This window comes from Hypanus sabinus, chromosome 17 (genome assembly GCF_030144855.1).
Source record: "Hypanus sabinus isolate sHypSab1 chromosome 17, sHypSab1.hap1, whole genome shotgun sequence".
Classification (NCBI taxonomy): domain Eukaryota; kingdom Metazoa; phylum Chordata; class Chondrichthyes; order Myliobatiformes; family Dasyatidae; genus Hypanus; species Hypanus sabinus.
The window spans coordinates 47,250,035-47,276,861 of NC_082722.1; the positions used below are offsets into that span (position 1 = coordinate 47,250,035).

A 26,827-nucleotide genomic window follows, 5' to 3' on the forward strand; every position below is an offset into this window, starting at 1 on the left:
GATGGGGAGAATAAAATGTACTGTGTTAACTTTGAATTCAGTGTAGTAATGATCTCTGGGTAGCAGTGGAAGGTGAATTGTGAGATGTTGCCAAATGGGAGGATCCCAAATAAAAATTCATAGCCACAGTCACTGACTGAGACTGTGTGATTGGAACTGATGTTGCATTCATTGGAACCAACACCCAAATGACGAAAGTAAGGATTTTTGTAGCTTCTCATAAATTGATTCTCATAAAAAGGTATGAAAATATTTTGTAAATTTTGTTTTCTATTTATATAAATAAGGAATACATCAAAATAGTATCAATAACAGAGATAAGAAATGTTTTAAGAAAGATAGCTGTGTTTTATCAACACAATTCTATAAAGGCACTGATAACAGTTGAATTTCCTGTATCAAAATAGCCTGGTTTTCCATCCTTAGCAGGATGTCCCATTTAAGTCATTTTCCTGCAATTGTTTGTAAGCAGTATTTAAAAATCTCGACATATAGTTCAAATAGATAGTTCAAATGGCAAGAAACACATTGTAGCTGTGAAAAGTAAAGGTGTGACAGAGATGATATTAGAATCTTGGGAATTGTTGATACTTCTAATACAGTGTATTGTAAAGTACACAGCTATGCTTTCTTTACGTCAAAAAGCTGAGATGCTAATGAGAAGTACTGCATTGATTGATGGGTAAGTAGATTAATTATATAAAGCCTGAATATCATACTTTGCTTTACTGTTTTATTCACTACATTCAAAAAAATTCTATAATGTCTTCAAACTTGTATAAACTAATGGAAATTTTCATCTTTGGATTCAGTAGATTAATGCTACAGATCAGTATTTTTTTCAGGCTTGTATGCGCTGAATTTTATTGATGGTTCCACGTAGTAGTTATGGCTATTATAGTATGCATGGGCATACTTGATACTGTACATTCACATCTCTGTACTGACACTGAGAATGTCAAATGTGGTGTGTGAGAGTTTTTGCCACTCCCTGCACCAGCCATAAATTCAAGGATGGTTCTGTAAGGTACTGAATTGAGAGGCTAGTACAGCTTGTATCTAACACATATTAATGTTTTATTACCTTTACTGTTTCCTCTAGTTGAATGTTTTAAATAAACGTTTTGTTTTAATGAAGTATTTAATGTATTTCAACTCTTTTGGAATACCTTTGACACCATATTCATTTAGACATAGTGGAAAAGGGCTTCTGACAACATGAGGTATCAAGGAACTATTGGAATGGTGCAGGGCAGGGCTTCAGCTTCTGTTAGACTCGGCCATTCCCTGCAGTACAGCCACCTTCTGAAATGCCTGCAATAAATTGTTCCTGGAGGATGCTGGAAGCTACCTGGCTCCAAATGGCATCATGTTTGAGTTTCAAACAAAGGCAGTTTAATTCCATAATGTTGGCTGAATATTCAAACATTAATCCTGTCTTTTAAAGAAAAAGAATAGCCTTACTTGGCACACGTGCATCGAAACATAGTGAACTGTGTCGTTTACATCAAATCAGCGAGGATTGTGTTGGGGCAGTCAGTAAGTGTCACCATGTTTCCGGCAGCAACGTAACATGCTTATAATTTACTAACCTTCTTGTCCTTGGAATGTGGGAGGAAAGCGGAACTCCTGGAGGAAACCCACATTGACGTGGAGACCATAGAAACTCCTTACAGACAGTAGCGGGAATTGAACCCCAATCTTACAGCAGGTGCTGTTACAGCTCTGCTGCTGCAACACGGTATATGTTGCTTTAAGAATTACTTTGAGACTTCGTTGCACAAGCCATCAAATTCACTCTGTAGATCAAAGTACTTGTCCAGATCAAGGAAATAAGCTATTTTCTTCCATTTCAAATATCACAGAGTGACTATGGATGGGGTGATAGCATGAATTGTCCTACATTAACAATAATGCCAATAGTTCTCAGTATCTTTGTAGTAAGATTTCTGCCTGCATTTATTTGAAGTGGCCTAATCCTACCGAAATGGCCTGTCGTCGGCAGAATTGTGGCTATTGAAATGTCACAATGTTTAAAAGTATGAAACACAGAATGTCAATACCAGTGTTTTTGCTCGATGTGAGTTTTTTCCCCTCATTCTTCTTCTTACCCCATCAACATTCTTATTGCTACTTCGTGTTTATCTAGATTTCCCGTTAAGTGCATGTTCTCGTGGTTCCATTGCATTTTCCACTAGATGTTTTAATGAATAAATAGTTACTTCGCCTGATTCCCACCTCACTCTGAAATGGAAACCTCTTCTTTCCATGTTTCCTATATAATCCTTCATATTTTTAATGAGCTTTTTGCAGAGAAATGCACCACAGCCTATTGAATATTTTGAGTACAGTACTGTGCAAAAGTCTTAGGCACGTGTAAGGAAGTTATATAAAGTGAAGATGTTTTCAAAAATAATGAAATGAAAAGTTTCTAAATATTTAAAAAATTACTATAAAAAGCAGTAACAGTAAAAAAGCTAACACAAATCAATACTTGGTGCGACCAACCTTTGCCTTTATAATTGCATCAAGAAAATCTGCTGGTAGGTTGTTCCAAGCATCTTGAAGAACTTGCCACAGTTCCTCTGCAGACTTAGGCTATCCCACTTCTGTCTCTCCAGGTAATCCCAGACAGCCTCAGTGATGTTGAGATCAGGGCTCTATGGAGGCCATACCATCTATTGCAGAACTCTTTGATCTTCTTTTCGCTGAAGATAGTTCTTTATGTCTTTGGCCATGAGTTTGAGGTCATTGTCCTGCTGCAAAATAAAGTTGGGACTGATCAGATGCCTCCCTGATGGTTTTGTGTGAAGGATGCGAATCTGCTTGTACTTCTCAGCTGTGAAGATTCCAGTAATTCTGACCAGATCACCAACTCCATTTGCAGAAACGCAGCATCAAACCTGTAGGGAATCTGCACTGTGGTTCACTGCTGGCTGCAGACACTCATGCATGTAGTGTTTTCCAGCTCTTCTATGAACAAACTGCCTCCTGTTTGAGCTGAAAATTTCAAAGTTTTCAAATTCCAGAGCACTTGCTGCCATTGTTCCACACCCAATCATTGTATTTTTGTGCATAGGTGAATCTCTTGGCTTTGTTCCCACTTTGGCAGAATGGCTTCTTGGCAACCAGTGCTCTAGGCTGATGAGTCAACATTTGAAATTTTTGTTAAGAGTAAATGGAATCCTCAATGTTGAGAAATACAGGCAAGTTCTCATCCATCAAGCAACATCATCAGGGAGGCATCTGATTGGTCCCAACTTCATTCTGCAGCAGGACAATGGCCCCAAACACATTTCCAAGGATATAAAGAACTACCTTCAGTGAAAAGAAGGTCAAGGAGTTCTGCAACAGTTGGCATGACCTCCACAAAGCCTTGATCTCAACATCATTGAGGCTACCTGGGATTATCTGGAGAGGTAGAAGAAAGAGAGACAGCCAAAGTCTGCAGAAGAACTGTGGCAAGTTCTCCAAGATGTTTGGAACAACCTACCAGCAGATTTTCTTATAAAACTGCATGATGGTATACCTAAGAGAATTGATGCAAGTTTAAAGGCAAAGGGTGGTCACATCAAATACTGATTTGATTTTTTTTTACTATTTATTGTTCTTTAAAGTAATTTTGATTCTTTTAATGCAACTTTTCATTATGCTTGAAAGCTTTTTCACTTCAGTGAATTTCTGACACGTGTCTTTTGCACAGTACTGTGGGTACAGTATAACCAATCTGATCTATTATCATTCTAGCTTGCATTTTTGCAACTTCTTTGGTGCTTGTATGTTTGTTTTTTTTAAAATATAAAACAAGAACAAATCACAGAATTCCAAACAGCACCTACAAATTGTTGGAGGAACTCTACAGGCAGCATCCATGGAAAAGAGTAAACAGTCGACATTTTGGGCCAAGACCACTCATCAGGACTAGAGAAAGAAGATGAGGTCAGAGTAAGTGAGGAAGAAGTACAATGTAGTAAGTGATAGGTGAAGCCAGGAGAGTGGGAGATGTGTAGTAAAGAGCTGGGAAGTCAATTGGTGAAAGGGATAAAGGGCTGGAGAAGGGGGAATCTGATGGGAGAAGACAGAAGGCCATGGAAGAAAGGGAAGGGGAAGGAGCACCAGAGGAAGGTGATTGGCAAGCAAGTTATATTCCAAATATAGTATAACTGAGATTTATATTTAAGTTACAGCATAACTTATTTTCCTTTCAATTTTTTTCTGAAAAATTATTCTTATGGCATTACTAATCTGTCATTTTTTTTGTGATGTGTGTACCCATTAATGCAGTTGTCTCAGATCCTGTCCTTTTTACAAAGAGTTTGTGAACTTCTGCCCAGTCAAAATATATAACTTCATACCAGTGTACACTGAAGTGCATAAATGCATTTGCATATCCATGTCCATTCGGGAAGGGCCATTTGTTTCATGTGAGAGAGAGAAAACAGTCTGTGTAATTACTGTAATATAGGTTGTAATAATTTACCCATTTACCCATTCTTTGTTTTTTAATTTTTGGTCTCATAGAATACATAGGATTTACATACTACAATCAGGTACTTTTCAGAAAACCAGGTTGCAACTACAATAGATATTGGTTTGTAAGAGCTGCAAAATCTGCAGGAATAGTTGGTAATGCCAAAAACCAACTAAAACCAAAAATGTAATTTTGGAGTTCAGAGATCCTCCATCAGAACTGGAAAAGAGTTGGGGGGGGGGTGCGGTGGACGAGGTGGGAGAAAATTTTCAAGTTCAGTGTGGTTGGGGAGAAATTGTAGAGTGGAGGTAACATCTCTGATAGCAAGAAGCCAAGTTGTGATAATGATGGGATGTGGCAGTTAGCACAATGCTATTTCAGCTCGGAGCATTGGAGTTCAGTTCCGGTGTACTCTGTAAGAAAATATGTACATTCATCCTGTAAGCACTTGGGTTTCCTGTGGGTGTGCCCCAGTTTCTTCCCACAGTCCAAGGATGTACTGATTAGTTGGTCAATTGGCCATTGCAAATTGTCCTGTGAATAGGCTGTGATTGAATGTGTCGGTTGCTGGGTAGTGCAGTTTGTTGGGCCGGAAGGGTCTGTTCACACCATATCTCTGAAATAAAAATAAGCTGCTGATGAGCAATATGCTTGAAGGTGTTTGGAAAGAAAGAAATCAAACAAATCAACATTGAAAAAAACTGTAACAAGCAATCTGCTGGAGGAACTGAGTTAGCATTACAGCAGCAGTTCTAATACAATCACAGGCAGGTTATCTGAAATTGTTCAATACATCATTGAGTCCAGAAGATAGAAACATACTTAGATGGAAGAACAGATACTGTCCCTTAAATATATGTTGACATCTTCAGTGTATCAGGCGCATAACTCAGTCAAGGAAGTAAATGGTATCACTCCATCCTCTTCCTCACCTTTACTCTCCCTACTAACATTACCTGACCTGCTGCTTAGTCTTCACTCTGTCTCATTAACCTACTAACCAGATGGCTTCTTCAATCCCTTATCACCATGGCAACTACAGTCTCACTCTAAAGGAGTGTCCTCTCCAACTCCAACCTTCCCTATCCCCTCCTTAACTTAAGACTACTGGAAAATGATTTGTATGGGAATTCTTTCCATGTTTCTCTTTTAATCCATAGCCTTGTACATACATCTACTGATGCCTCTGGACACATCTTCAGTGATGTTCCTGGAATCATCGGGTGTTTCAAGTCTTTCAACATCATACACCCTCCTCCAGGCGACCCAGCCAGGGCTGATCAGTCCCTAGCTTGTGTCCAGATGACTAGCTACACATGACTCCATGGCTCCCCTCTCTTGAGCCACAGCCACCTTGAGGCCCTCTGTGCCGCATCGGTGGTACTGTGGATGGCTCTCCTCTTCCTCTCTCCCTCAATGCCCAAATTGCTGAATGCTCTGCCTAACGAACGAGCTGCAAATCCCCTACAACCAACCTCCACTCATACAATGATTTTTGTCATGGCTCATAGCTTCCTATCAACCGTATGTATATAAGAATTCAGTAACTTTTTAAAAATATTAACTTTCCTTATTTCAGGCACAATGACCTGCCATGGCAGCTAAGGAAGAGAGTACACAATGATCTTTCTGCAGTTGACCTTAGGACCTGGAATGTTACTCAGACCAACATTGAAAAGCTCCAGGCTGGTTTGGTTGGTGCTCAGGTACTCTTTACCCTGTTCTCATTCTCACCTCCTGGCTCTTCTGTGCCTAATTTATGCTTATAGAGTGGGAAATTAATTACAAAATAACCTATGCCTTTAATTAGGACCAAATATTGAAACCTAGATACAGAGCTTCATTATAAATCAGGCCTTTAATTCTTAATTCTTTAGAAATTTCCTACATATAAAAGGAAAAGCTTAAACACAAAAGATTCTGCAGATGCCGAAAATCTTGAGTAACACACACAAAATTCTGGAGGAACTCAGCAAATCAGGCAGCATATTTGGAGGGGAATAAACAGTTGGCTGAGACCCTTCATCAGGACTGGAAAGGAAAGGGAAAATTCCAGAATAAGATGGTGTGGGAGGGGAAGGAATACAGGCTGGCAGGTATTAAATTGAGAGAAGGTTGGTGGGTGGGGAGGGGATAGGTTGAAGAGATAAACAGCTTAAGAAGGAATCTGATAAGAGAGGACAGTGGACCATGAGAGAGAGGGAAGGAGAGGGGCACCAGAAGAGGGTGATGGACAGGTGAGGAGAAGAGAAGAGGGCAGCCAGAGTGGGGAATGGGAAAAGAGAGAAGGGGAAAGAGGAGAAATTACCAGAAGTTAGATAAATTGATGTTCATGTCAGCATGTTGGAAGCTACCCAGATGGAATATGTCCTGTTGCTTCGCCAAGCTGAGGATGACTTCATAGTGACCATTGAGGAGTCCACGTACCGACATGTCGGAATGGGAATGAGAAGTAGAATTAAACTAGGGGGGCCACAAGGAAATCCTAACTTTTGTGGCAGACAGAGAGAAGGTGCTTGACGAAGTGGTTCCCCTGTCTACTTTGAGTTTCCCTAATTTGGTGTTGCATGTGAAGTATTCCCTTACCTGGAATGGATTTTTGGGACCTTAAATGATGGTAATGGAGGAAAAAGGGACAAGTGGTAAAGGGAATCGCGTAGAGAACAAACTCTACAGAAAGCGGGGGGGGGGGGGGGGTGCAAAGGGAGACATATTTAGTGGTAGGATCCCATTGAAGGTGCTAGGAATTTGTCGTTGTTGAAGTAATAATATATGTTGAAGTCCTTTGCTTCCTTTCAGAGGCTGAAAACTATGTAGGTGCACAAGAAAAGAAAATGACAATACGAATGAAATACCATTCCTATCCTGCTGTGAAACTTCCTACATTTTACATGAAGTCTAAAGATAGTCCCATAAAGCTATTCAAGTCAAGTCAAGTCAAGTCAAATCAAGTCAAGTCCTGACAAAGGGTCTCGGCCTGAAATGTCGACAGTGCTTCTCCCTATACATGCTGCCTGACCTGTTGCGTTCCACCAGCATTTTGTGTGTGTTGCTTGAATTTCCAGCATCTGCAGATTTCCTCATGTTTAGTTTTAAAAGTCAAGTCAAGTCACTTTTATTGTCATTTTGACCATAACTGCTGGTACAGCACATAGTAAAAATGAGACAACATTTTTCAAGACCATGGTGTTACATGACACAGTACAAAAACTAGACTGAACTACGTAAAAAACAACACAGAAAAAAGCTACACTAGACGACAAACCTACCCAGGACTGCATAAAGTACACAAAACAGTGCAGGCATTACAATAAATAATAAACAAGACAATAGGGCAGTAAGGTGTCAGTCCAGCCTCTGGGTATTGAGGAGTCTTATAGCTTGGGAAAAGAAACTGTTACATAGTCTGGCCGTGAGAGCCCGAATGCTTTGGTGCGTTTTTCCAGACGGCAGGAAGAAGAAGAGATTTTAATAAGGGGTGCATGGGGTCCTTTACAATGCTGTTTGCTTTGCGGATGCAGCGTGTAGTGTAAATGTCCATAATAGCGGGAAAAGAGACCCCGATGGTCTTCTCAGCTGACCTCACTATCTGCTGCAGGGTCTTGCGATTCCGAGATGGTGCAATTTCTGTACCAGGCAGTGATGCAGCTGCTCAGGATGCTCTCAATACAACCCCTGTGAAATGTGATGAGGATGGGAGGTGGGAGATGGACTTTCCTCAGCCTTCGCAGAAAGTAGAGATGCTGCTGGGCTTTCTTTGCTATGGAGCTGGTGTTGAGGGACCAGGTGAGATTCTCCGCCAGATGAACACCATGAAATTTGGTGCTCTTTACGATCTCTACCGAGGAGCCATCGATATTCAGAAGGGAGTGGTCACTCTGTGCTCTCCTGAAGTCAACAACCATCTCTTTTGTTCACATTCAGAGACAGGTTGTTGGCTCTGCACCAATCTGTTAGCCGTTGCACCTCCTCTCTGTAAGCTGACTCGTCGTTCTTGCTGATGAGACCCACCACGGTGGTCTCATCGGCGAACTTGATGATGTGGTTCGAGCTGTGTGTTTGGTCAGCAGAGTGAACAGCAGTGGACTGAGCACGCAACCCTGGGGGCCTCTGTGCTAAGTGTGATGGCGTTGGATGGTGTTCCTGGAGTTAGCCTAATAACTGATGAGGGAGCATCAATATATTTCCAACTTATAATAGTCTAATTCCTCTTTCTTTGTGTTGGTTGTCTCGAATTTATGATCCGCTACGAATTTTCTTTCATGGTCCTGACTTTAGATGATAGAAAGGCTTTGGTGTCTGGTGGGTCACATTGCAGGATATCCAGTTTTTGACATGCTGTTGTCGTCATAATGTTTATGTGGTCAGTGATAACCTGCAGGATGTTGACGGTGAGGGCGCAATGGAAGTACCATTGAAGATTAATCAAATTACCAAGACTGATGATGAGTGGTAATGTTATCTAAGAGTTAAGTGAGTTAATTGAAAGCTCTTCCCTCTTACTTGCATGTCCACCACTTACTGCTGCAAAGTTGGGATTTTAAGGGCTACACTGTAATTTCAAGGGACTCCAGTAGATTATATGCCTTTTACACATTATGTAAGCCAATTGCTATCCTGTTGATCATGTAGCTGAGTTTCTTTTAGTAATCAGCTCAAGCACATTTCTCTCCTGACATTTTGTGGAAATGAGATGTGGCAAATCCTCTTGTGGGACTTATAACAATGAATTATATCAAACCGGATGCTATGTAATTATGCTTAACACAGCAATTTCATCCATCAGATGTCCTTCAGCCTTATTAATGTTCCAAGAATCTAACAAAAGTAAGTTATATTGCCAGCTGTTGATTTATATATTTCTAAATGGATTGAAACATGGCTGAATGGTGGAGGATGAAGCCACCAATAATTTAGTATTTTAGATTGATTAGCTAGTTCAGTTTCATGTAGGTTTCTGTTTCATTGTGTTAGTTCTGGGTTGCTTATGTGCCTTGCAATGCACAGAACAAAGATGCAGTCCGTCATACCTTGGAACAAATAGATGTCATAAAAAGGATGATAGACATGTTTCCGGAAGATTTCCAACAGGCAACAACAGCTGATGGTATGTGAACTAAAAATGCTTTTTATCCTTGGATAATCAAATTTATTTAGAGTATTTAAAAAATGATGCAATGCATCCACTTTGCTTATAATCTAAGGAGGGTGATGGGAAAAAATTTGACCATTAGTTGAATTGTAGAACTGTGTGAAATAATAGAAGGCAGACTGCCCACCTTTCAAATAACAATCACTTAGACTGAATCAATATTTTTCCTTGCAATATTTTTTCTTCAAGAATTTATTATTTCCATTTTGAAGGCTGCTTGTGAAATAGTACCGATCGTTCTGACAGACAAATGTCATTTAATCCTGCAGAAAAGGTTTTTTCTCTCTCTATTGTTCCTTTTCTGATCAAATTAAATTTCCACCCTTGCCACTCAAGCAAGTTATTTGATTTAATCTACTGAAGGTACCAATTACGATTTGAACCACCTCACCATTTTTTCTCTAGGTAAATTGAACCTCCCTTTTAAACATCTTCATTGCTCACACATTGCCTACTCACTGTGACCATTCAAATAAATCTATTCTATATCTTTTCCCAAGTCCTCACATCCATCATAGAGTGTGGAGATAAGATCCGGCCATAATACTCCAGTTCCACCATACTTGAGCTAGTGTTTTGCTTACCAGTTTGTGTACCAGTTCTGTGTACGAACGTTACTAAGTCTCTCTATTCTTATGATATTAGCATGTTTATCTTCTGATTTTCCTGATAAAGTGTATCATCTCAAATTTCACTGTGTTGGCTTCCACCTGCTAACAGTCTTTACCCTCATGAACTTTATTCAGATCTTCTTTAAAAGTTTTTTGTCATCAGTAAATTCCAGTTATAACCCCCCAGTCCATTGACATTTATCAAACTCAACTGAGGTGAGCGTGGAAAACTTCCCTCCTCACCATCTTTTGGTCCGAAAAACAGCCATTCACCACAAGTCCTTATTTTCTGCCTCATAATCAATTTTGTTACTGCTGCTTTCAAATTTATTAATAAGTCTAGCAGGAGAACAAATGAAGACAGGATTTGAGATTTTGGAAAGAGAATTAAGTAAATCTTTGATCTTGATGCTGGATAAAAATGATTATACCGTCAAAGAAAATGTCCATATCATATATATATATATCCAAAATCCCAAAACTTGACTATGAAATGTAATGATGTTTATTCATTTCATTGAAGAAATCAGGCAAGCATTTAATAGTAGTAAAATAGCCAGCCTCATTGGCGTGGAAGGTGGACATGGAGTTGACAGCAGTCTAGCAGCTTTGAGAATGTTCTATGACCTTGGAGTACGTTACCTGACATTAACACACGTCTGTAATACACCGTGGTAAGAATATGTTTAATTGAATATAAGTTATAACTATTCATAACTATGTTTCCTCTGAGATAGTAATTGTGAGAGCAGCTCATGTAAAGGTCTCATTTATTTTCACGTTCCTCATTTTGCAGGGCAGATACCAGCAGAGTGGACAGTGGCCTTGTGAAGCCTGGTGTCAAAGGATTGTCTGATTTTGGAAAAGTTAGTAAATTTTATTTAAAGCTATGAAATGCTGTTTTCTTTTTTACTTCATGTACTCTAATGGTCTCTTGCATGACAATATTTGTGAGACTTTAGATCAAAGGTTATTGTTGCAATGTGCATATGCAATGGAACTTTTGTTGTGATGTACTGCATCTTATGAAGCTCTCAAACTGTTTTGAAGATTTGCCATTAAAATGTAAAGACTATCTGAGCAGGAGATTTAGAATTATTTATTCATGAAAGCAATAGTTCAGTCCTTTGTATATATCAATGATGCCAGACAACTGCAGATTCATATTTTATCATTTTTGTTTAAAAAATGAAAGAAATAAATCTGACAAATATTATTCCAATTTAAATTGTAGAAATACTACTCTAAAGATGATTGTCAACATTTAAAATTAATTCTCACACAGAGGTAGCCAACAGCGATTTGTTGAAGTCAAGCAAACCTGAATAATTAATAAAGTTAGGTTGATAAAAGTAGTACAATAAGTGTTGTATATCTGGATTTTTTAAGTCATTTGATAAAGTACACCATAATAAATTAGAAAATAGGAGCATGCATTTTAAAGGGTGCATAAATAGTAGGAATTAAACAAGTGGTGAATATACGATTTTTTTGCATTTGAACAATTGTTCTTGTTATAGTAAGAAAATTGTTGTCAGCATTTTTCAAGCGGGCACTCTAAAATCAGGGCTAGCAGGGTGGAGGTACGTCTCTGCCAAAGGAGGTGGAAGGCGCTCCTTCCCTCCACTAGCCTACAGGTCAAGGTGCAGCACCTTCTTAGCCCCCGATCAGAGTCACATGAAGCCATAGGAGCAGGTGGTGGATGGTCATATAAGCAGTTGGTGCATATCACGAGTCCTGGTTGTGTGACTACTGATGCCAGGTAGACGATATCTCAGGTGGCTCAGGTGACCCATCTTGTAATGACACAGCCTAGAAGAAGGGCAGAGAAAACCAAGCTGATGAGAAACAGTGAAGAGCCAATCACAACAAAAATCACATTCGGTAGACAAGAACTAGAGGCTGTCAAACGGTTCGAGTATTTTGGCACCATCATCAGCCAAGAAAGATCAAAGCCTGAAGCCCTTGCAAGGACAGCCCAAACAACAGTGACTCTGGCTAAACTACAACCAATCTGGAGAGACAATAACATCGCTCTCAGATCCAAGTTGAAACTCCTGCATACATTTAAGGTCTCCATCATCTTCTATGTATGCGAATCACAGACTTTGACAGCAGAACTGCAAGAGAAGATCCAGGCAGTAGAAACAAGAAGCTTCTGAAGGGTTCTTGGCATCTCCTATACAGACCATGTCTCAAATGATGAAGTATGAAGAACCATCACCCAGCAAATGAGACACTATGAAGATCTGCTGTCCACAGAAAAGGAAAGAAAACTAAGATGGTTTGGCCATATAACAAGATCAAGTAGATTCCCAAAGATCATTCTTCAGGGAATGGTGCAGGGGAAAAGAAAAAAGGGTCAGACAGAGGAAGAAATGGACAGACGGCATTGCAGAGTGGACCAGAAAGAGCTTTACTGCAACCCATGTACTCACCAACAACCGTGAGAGATACAGGGAACTGGTGCAGCACTCGCTCTGCACTGTGGCCCTGTGACCCAAGCAGATTGCAGGATCTGCAACCATAACTGTAAGGCCTCATGCCACAATGTCAGGAGGGGTGACGCTGAAAGCAGTGTGGCACGGCATCTGTGTTGAATTGGGGGCAGACACCTCTAGTGTATGCTGTCTGTCAATTCTTAAATTCCACTCTATCAAAGCCCAGGCCACTTGAGTTCTGTAGTGTGGCCAATGTTGGACTTGACAGAGGCCAGTTAACAAGATATGCTGGTTAATAAAGAGTCCCTCCTTCAGCCCGGCTGCTTTGAGTGAGTTTGTTTGTTATGTGCCGTGTCGTATGACGTGGGCAGTCACGGTCTTTACATGATCATGATTGTTCTTGGCAAATTTCTACAGAAGTGGTTTGCCATTGCCACCTTCTAGGCTGTGTCATTACAAGATGGGTGACCTGAGCCATTATCAATACATGTCAGAGACTGTCTACCTGGCATCAGTAGTCACACAACCAGGACTCGTGATATGCACCTGTGGTGAACTACGTGTGCCTGTCTGGACACGCCCCCTGCTGACTGCTCCTGTGGCTCCTCCCACAGGCCCCTGTATAAAGGCGATCTGAGGCCTGATGCTCGGCCTCAGTCTCCAGGACGTAGTATGATGGTCACTCACTCCTGGTTCCTTCTTCCAGTCAATAAAAGCCGATATCTCGCCTTACGTCTCAGAGTGAGTTATTGATGGTTCATCAATTTTCACCCCCCCCCCCCCCTTGTTTAAAAGAGTCCCCATGTGGCGAAGTTTCTTACAAGTCAAGTCTATCAGGTGATCGAATCTGTCGCTGCGATCTACGTAGCACCGGCTGTGATTGCATGGATACCGGTGACATTGATGATTGCACAGGAGACGGAGGTTGTGCTTGTTCCAGCCCACTAGGCGCCAGTGATCCCTCACGCATGTGCGAGGCACCTGGTATAAATGCGTACGCAACGCCCAGTATATAAGTGTCGTGAGGAGTCTGTGTAGGGCCTGGTGAGCTATAAGTGTCGTGAGGAGTCTGTGTAGGGCCTGGTGAGCACGGTGTCACCTCAGGTGCAGGGTTCATAGCTACCGGAGAGTCTTCAGGGTAGTGGTCTGCTGCTCCTGCGGGTGCCAGGTCGTGGATGGAGACCGTGTCCTCCTGCCCATCAGGTAAGACCACGTAGGCATACTGGGGGTTCGCATGTAGAAGGTGAACCCTCTCGACCAGCGGAGAGTATTTATTGCTCCTCACATGTTTCCGGAGCAGCACTGGCCCCGGGGACGTCAGCCAAACTGGTAGGGTGGTCCCAGTGACAGACTTCCTGGGAAAAGAGAATAGGCATTCGTGAGGGGTGGCATTGGTGGACGTACATAACAGAGAGCGGATAGCGTGGAGTGCCTCAGGGAGGACCTCCTGCCATCAAGAGACCGGCAACCCTTTTGACTTAAGGGCTAAAAGTGTGGCCTTCCACACCGCGGCATTCTCCCGCTCCACCTGTCCATTACCCCGGGGATTATAACTCGTGGTCCGACTAGTAACAATGCCCCTAGCTAGCAGGTACTGGCGCAGCTCGTCACTCATAAAGGAGGACCCTCTATCACTGTGGATATAGCAGGGATACCCGAACAGAGTGAAGAGCTGATGCAGTGCCTTTATGACGGACGTGGCAGTGGTGTCGGGGCAGGGAATGGCAAAGGGGAACCGTGAGTACTCGTCGATAACATTGAGAAAATAGACATTGCGGTCAGTGGAGGGAAGGGGGCCCTTAAAGTCAACACTCAGTCGCTCAAAAGGGCGGGTGGCCTTGACAAGTTGCGCCGTGTCAGGACGGTAGAAGTGCGGTTTGCACTCAGCGCAAATTTGGCAGTCCCTGGTCATCGTCCTGATGTCCTCCAGGGAGTACGGCAGGTTCCGAGCTTTCACAAAATGATAAAATTGGGTGACCCCCGGATGGCAAAGTTGTGCATGAAGGGTGTACAGCTGGTCGAGCTGTGTGCTAGCACATGTTTCCCGGGATAGGGCATCAGGGGGCTCATTGAGTCTGCCAGGCTGGTACAGGATATCATAGTTGTAGGTGGAGAGTTCTATTCTCCACCGCAAAATCTTATCATTTTTGATTTTGCTCCGCTGTTGGTTGCTGAACAGGAACGCAACCGAGCGCTGGTCGGTCAGCAAGGGGCATCAGTAGTCACACAACCAGGACTCGTGATATGCACCAACTGCTTATATGACCATCCACCACCTGCTCCCATGGCTTCATGTGACTCTGATCGGGGGCTAAGAAGGTGCTGCACCTTGACCTATAGGCTAGAGGAGGGAAGGAGCGCCTTACACCTCCTTTGGCAGAGACGTACCTCCACCCTGCTAGCCCTGATTTTCGAGTGCCCGATTGAAAAATACTGACAACTATTTTCTTACTATAACAAAAACAATGGTTCAAATGTAAAAAAAGGAGGCAGCCTTGTCAAACTCTAGCTGATGTGTGGAACCACTCTCCAACTATGCCTTGAATAAGTACCGCACTGCTAGCTTTGATGTAGAGATGCTACTGGATTGGATCAGCTTCCGGACCACACCCTAACAAATGCCTTCTTGAAGCCTACGAACACATGGACAATATCCTATTGATGTATTTCTCGCACAGTACTTGCTGGTTGAATATCTGTTCTGTTGTACTTCTTCCACTTCTGAATCCAGCCTGCTCATCAGTGATTACTTGTTCTGCGTGCGGTTTCAATCTCTTCAGGATGACTTTCAACATCACTTTGCTTGCATGGCCGATAAGACTTATGGTCCTGTAATTGTGGCACCTCTGTAAGTTGCCTTTCCTGGGGAGAGTGATGATGAGTGATTTCGTCCAGGGTGTTGGCCATTCCCCAGTCTGCCATATTTTGTTGCAGATTTTAGTGAGGATTTCTATCACTGTCTCTCCTCCATGTTTCTTTAGCTCAGCCAGGATGTTGTCTATTCCTGATGAGTCTTGATGAAGGGTCTTGGTCTGAAATGTGACTCTACTCTTTTCCATATTTTCTCCAGCATTTTGTGTACGTTGCTTGGATTTCCAATCTCTGCAAATTTTCTCTTATTTGTTGTCCATTCTTGCAGCTTTGCCATTCTTCAGCAACCTTATGGCTACTTCTACTTCTTCCCGCAGAATCGGAAAGTCTTCATCATTTGACCTGAGGCCTGGTCCTCGCTATAATCAAACCATGCAGCTCGCGTGCCATCAGTCTCAGCAGTAAACCAGTGAACTGGACTTGCAGTATTCTACGTTACCAATGCCCAGCAGGGACTTGCGATCACAATAAAAACATCCAAGACAATCACTCAGTGTTAAACTGCACACTGCCTTTGCGCACCAACTCTTCACGCCTTTCTGAAGCGGGCAGCAACATGGCCCGCACCAAGTCCAGCTCCTCTGCTAACAAGCAACTGGCTGACTGGGCAGACCCTGCAGTACTTGAGGTTCTTAATGTCCAGAAGTGTCTTGCGACCATAAAGAGATGTTTAAAAAGACAAAAACACCTCTGGTTGGCACTGGAGAGGCCGCTGCATCTGAACGCGCCAGCATCTTACCGGAAAAGTAAGAATCATTTGGGTTCAGCTAAAGTGAAATGTGCACATCTGGGCACCACATGTTAAGGGGATAAAGAGCGCACAGAGGGTTTCTAAGGACACAGTCAGTTTATGAATGTACATATTACCACTACTGAAGTGTCTTAAGTGACTTCTTTAATTTGAGGCCATCTCCTTCACCATATTTCAGATACATTAGCCAATAAACAACTCATTATATTTATTTGTTTGTTTATTTATTTAGAGATATGGCACAACGAGGCCCTTCTGGCCCTTCAAGCCATGTCACCCTGCAATCCCCGATTAACCCTAACCTAACCACATCACAATTTACAATGACCAATTAAACTACTAACTGGGACGTCGTTAGACTGTAGGAGGAACCGGGATCACTTGGAGAAACCCAAGCATTCCATAGGGAGGACATAGATCCATTACGTAGGACGCCAGGATTGAATTCTCCGAGCTAAATTAGCATCGCACTCACCGTTCCGCTACTGTGGCGCCCAATGGGAGATGTAATTGTCTCACCCCCCCGTGTGCAATCTCCTACATTGCTTTGGCAGCTAGAGACTCTGGGAAAAGCACAGAATCTGCCTTCAGGATCCACCTGATGAAATATACTTGCCTAAATGAGTCCAGTGAACTCCAGAGGTTCTCTTGCATCAATCTACCTGTGTCTCTCAAACCCAACCCTTGCTTCCTGCACAGCAAAGATCAGAGCAAGACCAAGAGCGAGACCACTGGAGAGGCCTGTCCAAGCCTGTTGTCACCTTGTTGTTGATATTGGCAGGTGATGCAACTGAGGACCCTAGGGGCCTAGCCAAAGAAGCATTCATGACCAAACTTAGCCCGATATTAATAATGTTCAGATTTAGCTAATGTGCAGCAAGTTGTTGTTACCTAGCAATGAATCATCTCCAATAAAAGGAAGTTTGACCAACATTGAGAAATTCCAGGACCATTTCCATTTGGCTGAATGGTTGTGCTGCCACCACTGATCATTTAGTCCTTCTGCTACATCACCTTCAAAGATGGGAATGGAGGAGTTTACAGCATTGAATGAACATCATGATTCTGTGAATTTAATTATGTTTGATTGTTAATTAAGTAGTGTCAAATTGACCAAGCTCCCAGAGGTTAGTGAGGAGGAATGTTCAGAGTTGACAGGAAATGGTATGTCTGTGTCATGCTCGTGTCAATTACCGGTGGTCTGATATTCCTGCTGATTTTGGTAGTTCTTCACAAAGTCATTTCTGAAGGCTACTAAGGGTCACTTTCTCTGCAGTAGGTCTGGAGTAAAATAAGTCAGATAATTAAGAACAGCAGATTATCTGCTTGAAAGGATATTAATAAACAAACAATATGGTTGTTTCACAACTCGCTTTTATTCAAGATTTTATTTTACAGTTTTAATTACCCAGCTACTGCAATGCGATTTGAACTTGCTTCTCATGATTGTTTCTCCATTCACATAGCCTCTACCCATAGATGAGCTTCCAAATGTTTCTATATTCATATTAATATCTGTAGTCTTTTATGATTTGCCAATTTTAACTGAAGAAACTTTGGTCTGATTTCCATCTCCCGTTCCTGCCATTCTCTTTCAAAATTTATTTCATCTGGCTGCATTGTCCCTTATTACAAGTGAACTTTTGACCAGCCATTTTCTTTAATGGTCCTTCATCCAGTTGTCTTTGTAAATAGTTCCTCTTACACCCACATATTCAGAAATTCACAAACCATCTCTTTGATTGTCCGATCTCTAATTTCCTGTTTCATTTGCCACCAATTCCTCACACCCTCGTAATTCCATTCCTAACCTCCTCCAACTCACTTTCTCCCACTCCTTACATCCTTTTTCATCAAAGTCTTAGTTTCTCTCTCTGAATCTTGTATATGACTGATGATGGTGGCCTAAGTATTAATTTACACTTCTGCAAAAGATCTTAAGATGTTTTTCCTCCATTAAATGTGATACATAAATGCAAGTAATTATTTTTCATGCTGAAAAGCAATGTAAAACTAGACATATCAAATATTTGCACTGTTTGCCTTTCAGAAAATTGTGAAAGAAATGAATCGTCTGGGAATGTTGATTGACCTCTCTCATGTCTCCAAAGATACAATGCTGGCTGCACTTGAAGCATCAGTTGCTCCTGTCATTTTCAGTCATTCCTCTGCATTTGCTCTGTGCCAGAACTACAGAAATGTCCAGGATAATGTTCTTCGTAAACTGGTATGAGTAAGCACATGAATGTTTTAAACATGTTACCATCTAAAATAAAGAAAAAAATAAAGAACTAGCTAGAAAAGATTATTTCAAATAAATAAATATCAACCATTATAAATGTAAAAATCATTCAGCAACATATGTCAAATGTCCCCATGATTCTGTTCTGCATTCAATGACTTCAGAGTTGATCTGATCTTGGGCTTCAGTTCTGATTTCCTGTCCAGTTCCCATAAACCCTTGATTCGTCATATGGTTCAGATTTCTCTGCCTTGAATATGCTTAATCTAGGTAAAGATAAATGAACGTTTACATTATTTGAGAGAAGATATTTCTCTCCATTTTAGTTTTAAATGGAAAGCCCTTAACCTAAGACCATGACCCCTACTTCTGGATTTCATCTGTGGAAACATCTTTGCAATATCTAGTCTGCAGGTCCCTTAAAATCTTATGCTTCAGTGAAAATATCTTCTATCCTTCAGAAAGAGGCTCTGTGCTCAACCTTTTTACATCCCAATCATCAATCTAATAAGCCTACAGTGCTGCGAAGTCAAATATTTGATAAGGAGACCAAAACTCTGGGGGTTTTATCTCCAGAGAGTAACAAGACTTCCTTACTTTCTTACAGCATTCCGTTCTGTGATTAAAGTACAATGTTCAATTTAACTTGTACTGTAGTTACTTGCTTTACCTGCATGCAACTTCTTCTTGAGCAAACCATTTCTAATCTTCCTGACAAGGTATGCAATCTCAACTTGCATTACCACACAAGTCAATTTTTTGCATATTTATTATATCTGTGTATATATCTGTGCAGTCTCTTTATGTTCCTCTCATGACCTTCATCTAACTTAAAGGATAAAGAGATACATTGAGTTGTGGTTATTTATGTTTTTGCATGATTGGCTTTATAAATGAAGCATTTTACTTTTGTTTTCCCATTATTTCTACTTAACTTTCCCCATAATTGTCACAGAAATATGTATTATGATAGGTTTATAAATACCCTACTAACTGTGTGATTGATAGAACATAGAAATCTACAGCACTTTACAGGTCCTTCTGCCCACAATGAGTTAATAACTCAGGGTGATTGATAAGTTTGTGGCCTGAGGTAGAAGGCGAAGAGTTACTAACTTCAAACTTCCTGCATAATCACTCAAAGAATTGACCTGCATGTGCATGTAACGAGAGCTGTATAATTCATCTCCTTTTACCTGAGGCTACAAACTTATCAATCACCTATCTGTGGACACTTCCTGGAGGTCCAAGATCCGTATGCTCCATGGCCGCTGGACTAAGTGTGTAAATTTAGGAGGGGACTATGTTGAAAAATAAATGTGCTAGGTTTTCTAAAATTGACTCCTTCTACCTTAGGCCACAAACTTATCAATCACTCCTCGTATGTCCTACAGAGGAAAAAAATTCTCAAATGACGGGGTTATGCAACCATGGCTGACAAAGGAAGTTAAGAACTGCATAGAAGTCAAGGAAAGGGCAACAGTGAGTGGGTGAATGGGAAGTTTTTAAAATCCAACAGAAGGCAACTAAAAAAGCTGTAAGAAGGGAGAAGATGAAATATGAGGGGAGACTAGCCAATAATATTAAGATGCCAAACATTTTTTCAGTTACATACAGAGTAAAAGGGAAGTGAGAGTTGATATTGGATCATTGGAAAATGATGCTGGTGAGATAGAAATGTGGTCAAAGAAATGGCAGATGAACATAGTAAGTCAGGGGATCAAAGGATATGGTGAGAAGGCAGGTGTATGGGGTTGAGTGGGATCTAGGAGCAGACTCGATGGGCTTTGTGGCCTACTTCTGCTCCTATGTCTTATGGTCTTAATATTAAGAAAGTTAAAATCACTCCATCACATCAACCCTATTATTCTTGCACTACAGTATTCCAGAACCTGCTTCCCTATCTGCTCTTCAATGTTTCTGTTACTATTGGGGAGGGTCTATTAAAAAACACCCAGTAGAGTTATTGCCCCCTTCCTGTTTTTGACTTCCACCCACACTGACTCAGTAGACAATCCCTCCATGACTTCCTTCTTTTCTGCAGCCATGATACTATCCCTAATTAGCAATGCCATGTGCCCACATCATTCTCCTCCCTCCCTGTACATCTAAAGCCCAGCACACTCAGCAGCCATTCCTGCCCGAGTCAACCAAGTCTCTGAAATGGCCACAGCATCATAGTTCTGCATATTAATCCATGCTATAAGTTCATCTGAATTGCTTATGATACTCCTTGCATTAAAATAGACATACCTCAAACCAACTAGCTTGAGTGCCTCTTTGTTCTATTATCTGCCTATCCTTCCTCACAAACTCCTAATGAGCTGTCTCTACTTGTGCACCAAACATCCAATCCTCTGCCTCTTCATTTCAGTTCCCAACCCCCTCCAAATCTAGTTTAAACCCTCCCTAATAGCATTAGCAAACCTCCCTCCCAGGATATTGGTACCCCTCCAGTTCAGGTGCAACTATCCCACTTGTACAAGTCACCCTTTCAATATTCAGTAGGTTTCAGTGAGATCCTTCCTCATAATTTAAAAATCTGTTGATCAGTCTCCAGCTATACTGCAGCAAAAAAATTGTTTATATTCATGAAGCAATATGATAATAAATTGTTTCCTGCAGACCAATAATATACTGTTGTGTGTTCTTGTCTGGCCACTCTTTATTCTTACTTGTTTGTATACTTATTCTTTTAGTGTAACATCTAGGTCATGAACTCTTCTCACTGCTGCCATCAGGAAGAAGGTACAGAAGCCTCAGGACTCACACTTCCAAGTTCAGGAACAGTTATTACCCCTCAACTATCAGCCTCTTGAACCAGTGGGGATAACTTCATTCAATTTCACTTGCCTCATCACTGAACTATTCCCACAACCTATGGACTTACTTTTGAGGACCCTTGATGCTTTTGATAATTATTGCTTTGTTTTTGTCTTGTATTTGCACAGTTTGTTGTCTTTTGCACATTGGTTGTTTGTTAGTCCCAATGAGCGCAGTCTTTCACTGATTCTTTCATGGTTCTTGGATTAACTGAATATGCCCACAAGAAAACAAACCCGAGGGTTGTATATGGTGACGTATATGAGCTTTGATAATAAATTTACTTTGAAGTTTTGACTTAAACAAGTAGTTCCTTACCAGGAAGAATACTTAGACAATGTGCTTTCAGACTGGCCCAGCTTCCAGTAACATTAACCATGATTTTCCATTAGGACAATTAGCTCCACATAAACAAACAGCTAACCTTCATATACCTCATCACTTTGATGTTACACAAAGTATTAGGATGTTATGTTGTGCAAAGTTCTCCAAGGTGTGGTTCACACCAGAAAAAAAAATCTTCCACCTGGTATCCTATGGCTTTCTGTTCACATAGGTTAATTGGACCAATTGCTTTGTTTTTCAGACAAACAATTCAGGGATTGTGATGGTGAATTTTTATCCCAACTTTATTTCCTGTAGAGAAACTGCAACATTATCCCAAGTTGCAGGTTAGTATGGCAAAAAGCCATTTGAATAAAAGGCCTGTTATAATTCTGTGTGCGTTCTCTAAACTTCTTGTTGTTGTAATTTTAGACCACCTTGACCATATTAGAGATGTCGCTGGTGCAGATCATGTGGGCATCGGCAGTGACTTTGATGGTTTTGAAAGGTACATAACTGGCAGTTGTTTTTGATTTCTCATCATAGCTTCTCATTCATTTGTTGAATCAATAATGCCCTTTATTTGCTTCTTAAAGGGGACCCACTGGTTTGGAAGATGTTTCAAAATTTCCTGATTTGATCGCTGAGCTTCTTTGGCGTAACTGGACTGAAAATGAAATTAAAAAGCTGCTTGGTTTAAACATTTTACGAGTCCTTAAGAAAGCTGAAGAAGTGAGTAACTTATTACAAACATTTTAACAACATTGAGCTTCATAATCACATAAGGATATACATAATCTCTAACTTCAGTAGAAATTTAAAGTATACTAAATTGTTAATCAGTGATATATTACTATATTTACATTATTTTTACCTCACACTCAAACCATAGTCTGTATGCTGCTTTACAAATAAGTGTTTACTTAAGGTCATTTAGTTCTTTTTAGTGAAGTTTAGGCTATTTTAAAGGGTAGTTTCCACTTATTTCACTCTGTTGAGGCCCTGGCATAGGATTTGGCATGAAAGATTGCAATTTGTTTTCAATTATTCACAAGGATGTACATAATAGCCTCATACTGTGGTACACTGTGATGTTCTTTTATGTCTACCTTTCCTCTGTTCTGTGCCTGCTTAAAAGTTGTAACATAGCTAACTTCTACCATTTCTTATTTAATAACATCATCAACCTTTGACATGAACCCTTGTTTGTCTCTCTATGGGTACTGTTGGATGTGTTGATCTTACTACAGATTTCACTCATTCACTCATTGTGGAGGCATTAGTAATGATCTTTCAAGAATCAATAAACTCTGGAATGGTTCCAGGGGACTGGAAAATTGCAAATGTCACTCCAAGAAGGGAGAGAGGCAGAAGAAAGGAAACTATAGGCAATTAGTCTTACCTCAGTGGCTGAGAAGATGTTGGAGTTGATTATTAAGGATGAGGTTGCAGGGTACTTGAAGGCACATGACAAAATAGGCTGCGGTCAGCAAGGTTTCACTGATGGGCCAAATGGCCTAATTCTGCTCCTATATGCTATGGTATTATGGTCTAATGAATAATAACATTCTATTAGCATGCCTAATTACTTGCTGCACTGTAGAAGAATTTTCAAGACCATGTACTAGATCACCAAGATCTGTCTATATCTCAGAGCTCTATCTCATCTCTTACATATCAAGATGGAAAAATGGCATCATGATGGCAGTAGTAGAAATGGTGGAAAATGATCACTTAAGTAAAAGTTTCCTCTGATTTTTACCTGAAATTTCTTATAGAAGAACTATGCTTTGCACCACATCGATTATAAACGCATGAGAGGAAATGGTAAACTAGGCCCATTTAAACATAACTCTTATCAAGGTAACTATCTGTGATTGCTTAACATTTCACAAATATTATAATACCTATATGTTAACAATAAATCATCTTTTTAAAATAATTGTTCATATAAGCAACAAAAGACAAAAAAAAGTGACTACCAATTATTTTTCAGCTTCAGTCAAACTGCTTTACAACTGGGTCAACTGTTTTGACCAAAGGTTATTACAATCGATATGAGCTTTCTCTTTGCACTTTTAGTGTGTTGATTATAAGAGAAAATTTATTTTGACTGGTATTACTTCAAGTAGTCTTGTTTATCTTCGGCTGGAAAATACCATAAAAATACAAGGTAGAGTAATGTAAATGGTATGTTTTTCAGCTAATAGCAGTGCTTAACATCAGTGGCTCAAAATTTTCTGGAATGGGGAATCTCAAGTGTGACTTGTAATTTATCTCACCCTCTAATTTGAAGCTTTTTTTTGAAAATAAAATGATGAAGCATTAGCAAATGCTCAGCAATGCACCAAGCGCTTCCTTAGCAAATGAGATTTAAAGATTGTGAAACAGAGGAAGTATCAACAAGAAGTGTGAATCAGAGTGGCTAAATTCAAACTCAGATCAGATACTAAAGGGAAATGAAAGGGGAATATTGGATTGAGAGGGTAGAGAAGAGAAAAACGTCAAAGCGAGGAAGTAAAATTCAGTCTTTTAAATCTCCAAAATTGACTATAACCTGAAAGAAGTGAGACATAGCCTTATGGAGCAGAGATTGATTAATAGCCATAAATAAATGATATGTTTTGAAGCATGTGACAGGTTTTAAAGTACAGTGCAACAACAATGAAGCTCACAGTGCATCTCATCTTTCTCATAGAAGTAGCAATGGAAGCTGAAAATCAGACAGTAACATGGGCCGTTTATCAGGATATCTCCTTTGGCTGCAAGATGCTTATTGATTTCTATGTTAATAATATTACCCATGTGTTTGTGGTTAATAACGGATAAGATTTACTAGACTGTTACTTAGAATGGACAGGTTATCATATGAGGGAAGGTTGGACAGGCTATGGTTATATTCCAAGAGTGTTTAAGAGTAAAAAGTAACACACAAGTTTCTGAGGTCTTAACAGAGTGGAGTGAAGAGGAAATTTGTCTTATGGGAGAATCTACAACCCTTCATTATCTCCTTGCATCTCTTTTATGCAAAGTATTTTCTCTCAAGAGTTTATGAATATTTGAAACTTTCATCCTGTAAGAATGATGGACGCATTTATTTTGCTTTTGAATTAATATTGAAAACTTTATTTTTTTCTTTAACTGCCTGTATTTTTTTTACTCAACCAATTTGATTTCTTACTCCCTTAATTTAGTTGCTCAAGAAGAAGTTCTGTTATTGGACTCAGTACCAACTCCATGATGAGGGGAATGATGGAAACAATAAGGGCTCTTGAACTGAAACCTGGTCTCTTTGGAAATGCTCAAAAATGAACTACAAATATTATTGTGGAAGGGGAATTAACATTACAGTATAATGATGTAGTGTGATGATGCTTTTCCCCAAAAATTTTTGTCCAATTGCACTTTAGATCCTATTAAATTAAATATTATTACAATGGCATCCATGAGGTTAACTAGGTACAATTCTGCTTTTCAGGTAAGCCAGCAGCTTCAGAAAACCAAGACACCATCAAATGATGTCATTTCTCAGGATCAGGTGCAGAGTGCATGCAGGACATTTCTTGGCTATCCATCGGCAGCTCCTCCCCATCTCTGCACTCTTCATATTCTCAGCACGGTCATGTTCATTGCTTCCTTAATAGTTAAACTTATTAATTAAATGCAACATTAAGAATAGATTAATAGCACTTAATGTACAGAGATCACACCTAAAGAAGATTAATGCAATAGTAGAGTTGGGCAAAAAATAAATTTACTCTGAATATATGTCTTTGTAATTATAGACTCTAAGTGTCTGTACATTAACTAGCCAATCCATACTTTGGTGGAAAATCTCTTTAATGCCTAAAGGTATCTTTTTGAGACTGCTGTGTACACCTTGATTGAGCTTAGATCTTATAATCGGGTAGATCTTGAGGTTAGCAGCAAAATGATAACATTTATTATGCTGGGTGATTCTGGAATCCAGCAAGAGCAGCCAATAAAATGAGAACAAAAAGGAGTTTTTAAACTTTCAGTCTGTGAGATCAACGCAAAAAATTAAGAAAATGTGCAAGTTAATTTTAAAAACATGAAATTTTAAAATATTCTGATTCATCTGCAAAAGTTAGTTTTTGTGGTTTAAAGGTGTTCAGTGGTGAATGAAGAATTCAAGAGTGATCTCTGCTACAGATAATGAATGAATCCTAAGTGACTCAGTTACCTAATCCAGTGTGCAGAAAAAGTAGTGAGGAAAATCCTTTTTGCTAAGAAAGAAAATGTATTCAAAGACACAATTTACATTATTCATTTTCTGCCACGGAAATACTGCAGAATTGTTAGAGAGTAAAAACAATTTCTCCGAAGACATTGACTTAAAGGAGGATGAACTAGATAGGGAAGGGTCAAACTCAAAGGTCAGGTTTTGTTGTCAATCATTTTCACATATTATAAAAAGAGAGGTATGGGGCAAAGCTGGGCAACAGATAGATGAGGTTAATTTGTACAAATGGGAACCAACACCAGACTGAGTTGCATCCAGAATCAGGTTAAAGTCAATTACACGTAAATTGAACTTACAGCTAAAAGTTGTGAAGAACATTAAAAGCAGCAGGACAAGATTCTTTATTAATATATGTAACATTTTCTTGTCAAACCCCTACATCATATAATTCTTTTATAATTGTAATAATCTTGTTATACTCTGTAATTATTCTTCATTTAATTAGTTATAGTGTTACCTAATTTCAATAAACCTTTTAAAAGTATTCTGTGTGCTACTCTACCAATTTTGGTTAGCTTTATCCCATCCAGATGGATTCAGTGCCAAACACCAGACATCAAGCATTAGGAGAAACTACATAGAGGATGGAGGAGTTGGGCATCTCTACAAACTGTCCAGTTCAGTGCACAGCTGGAGATTAAGCAACTACAAACTCTGCAATCCCAACATCGGATTATGCAGAAATTCCACCTGTCCTCGAGCACTGACATCATTATAGGTCATCCCCAGGTTATGGCAGGATTCTGTACTTGTGAACTGTTCATAACTCGAACAGTCAGCAAGTCTGAAATGTGGCCACAAATTAAATCCGTGCTGTCAGTCTCCCAAATGCTCACTTACATGTATGTGTCTGTACATTGATGGACATACATGAACT

The 26,827-nt window shown here is 40.1% G+C and overlaps 1 protein-coding gene across 3 annotated transcripts; it reads left to right on the plus strand.

Annotated features, from left to right (window-relative positions):
* Window positions 1–156: 156 nt before the first annotated feature.
* Window positions 157–26,428, plus strand: LOC132406880 (dipeptidase 1-like). Of its 3 annotated transcripts, none has more exons than XM_059992981.1 (10): window positions 157–241; window positions 6,051–6,177; window positions 9,446–9,578; window positions 10,758–10,908; window positions 11,031–11,100; window positions 18,348–18,524; window positions 21,949–22,033; window positions 22,119–22,194; window positions 22,283–22,418; window positions 25,165–26,428. In XM_059992981.1, the coding sequence occupies exons 1-10, from the start codon at window positions 189–191 to the stop codon at window positions 25,345–25,347; spliced, it is 1,191 nt and encodes a 396-aa protein (XP_059848964.1). In that variant the 5' UTR covers window positions 157–188; the 3' UTR covers window positions 25,348–26,428. The 3 variants fall into 3 exon arrangements, with proteins under 3 accessions (XP_059848964.1, XP_059848963.1, XP_059848965.1); XM_059992980.1 differs by lacking the exon at window positions 157–241 and adding an exon at window positions 509–682; XM_059992982.1 differs by lacking the exons at window positions 157–241; window positions 25,165–26,428 and adding exons at window positions 509–682; window positions 23,465–23,667.
* The last annotated feature ends 399 nt before the right edge of the window (window positions 26,429–26,827 follow it).

Coding starts and splice junctions, on each gene's coding strand:
- LOC132406880 (XM_059992980.1), top strand. CDS start 561: ATGATATTAGAATCTTGGGAATTGTTGATACTTCTAATACAGTGTATT. Junction 11,101..18,347: donor GATTGTCTGATTTTGGAAAA/GTTAGTAAATTT, acceptor TTTGCCTTTCAG/AAAATTGTGAAAGAAATGAA. Junction 22,195..22,282: donor GACTTTGATGGTTTTGAAAG/GTACATAACTGG, acceptor TGCTTCTTAAAG/GGGACCCACTGGTTTGGAAG.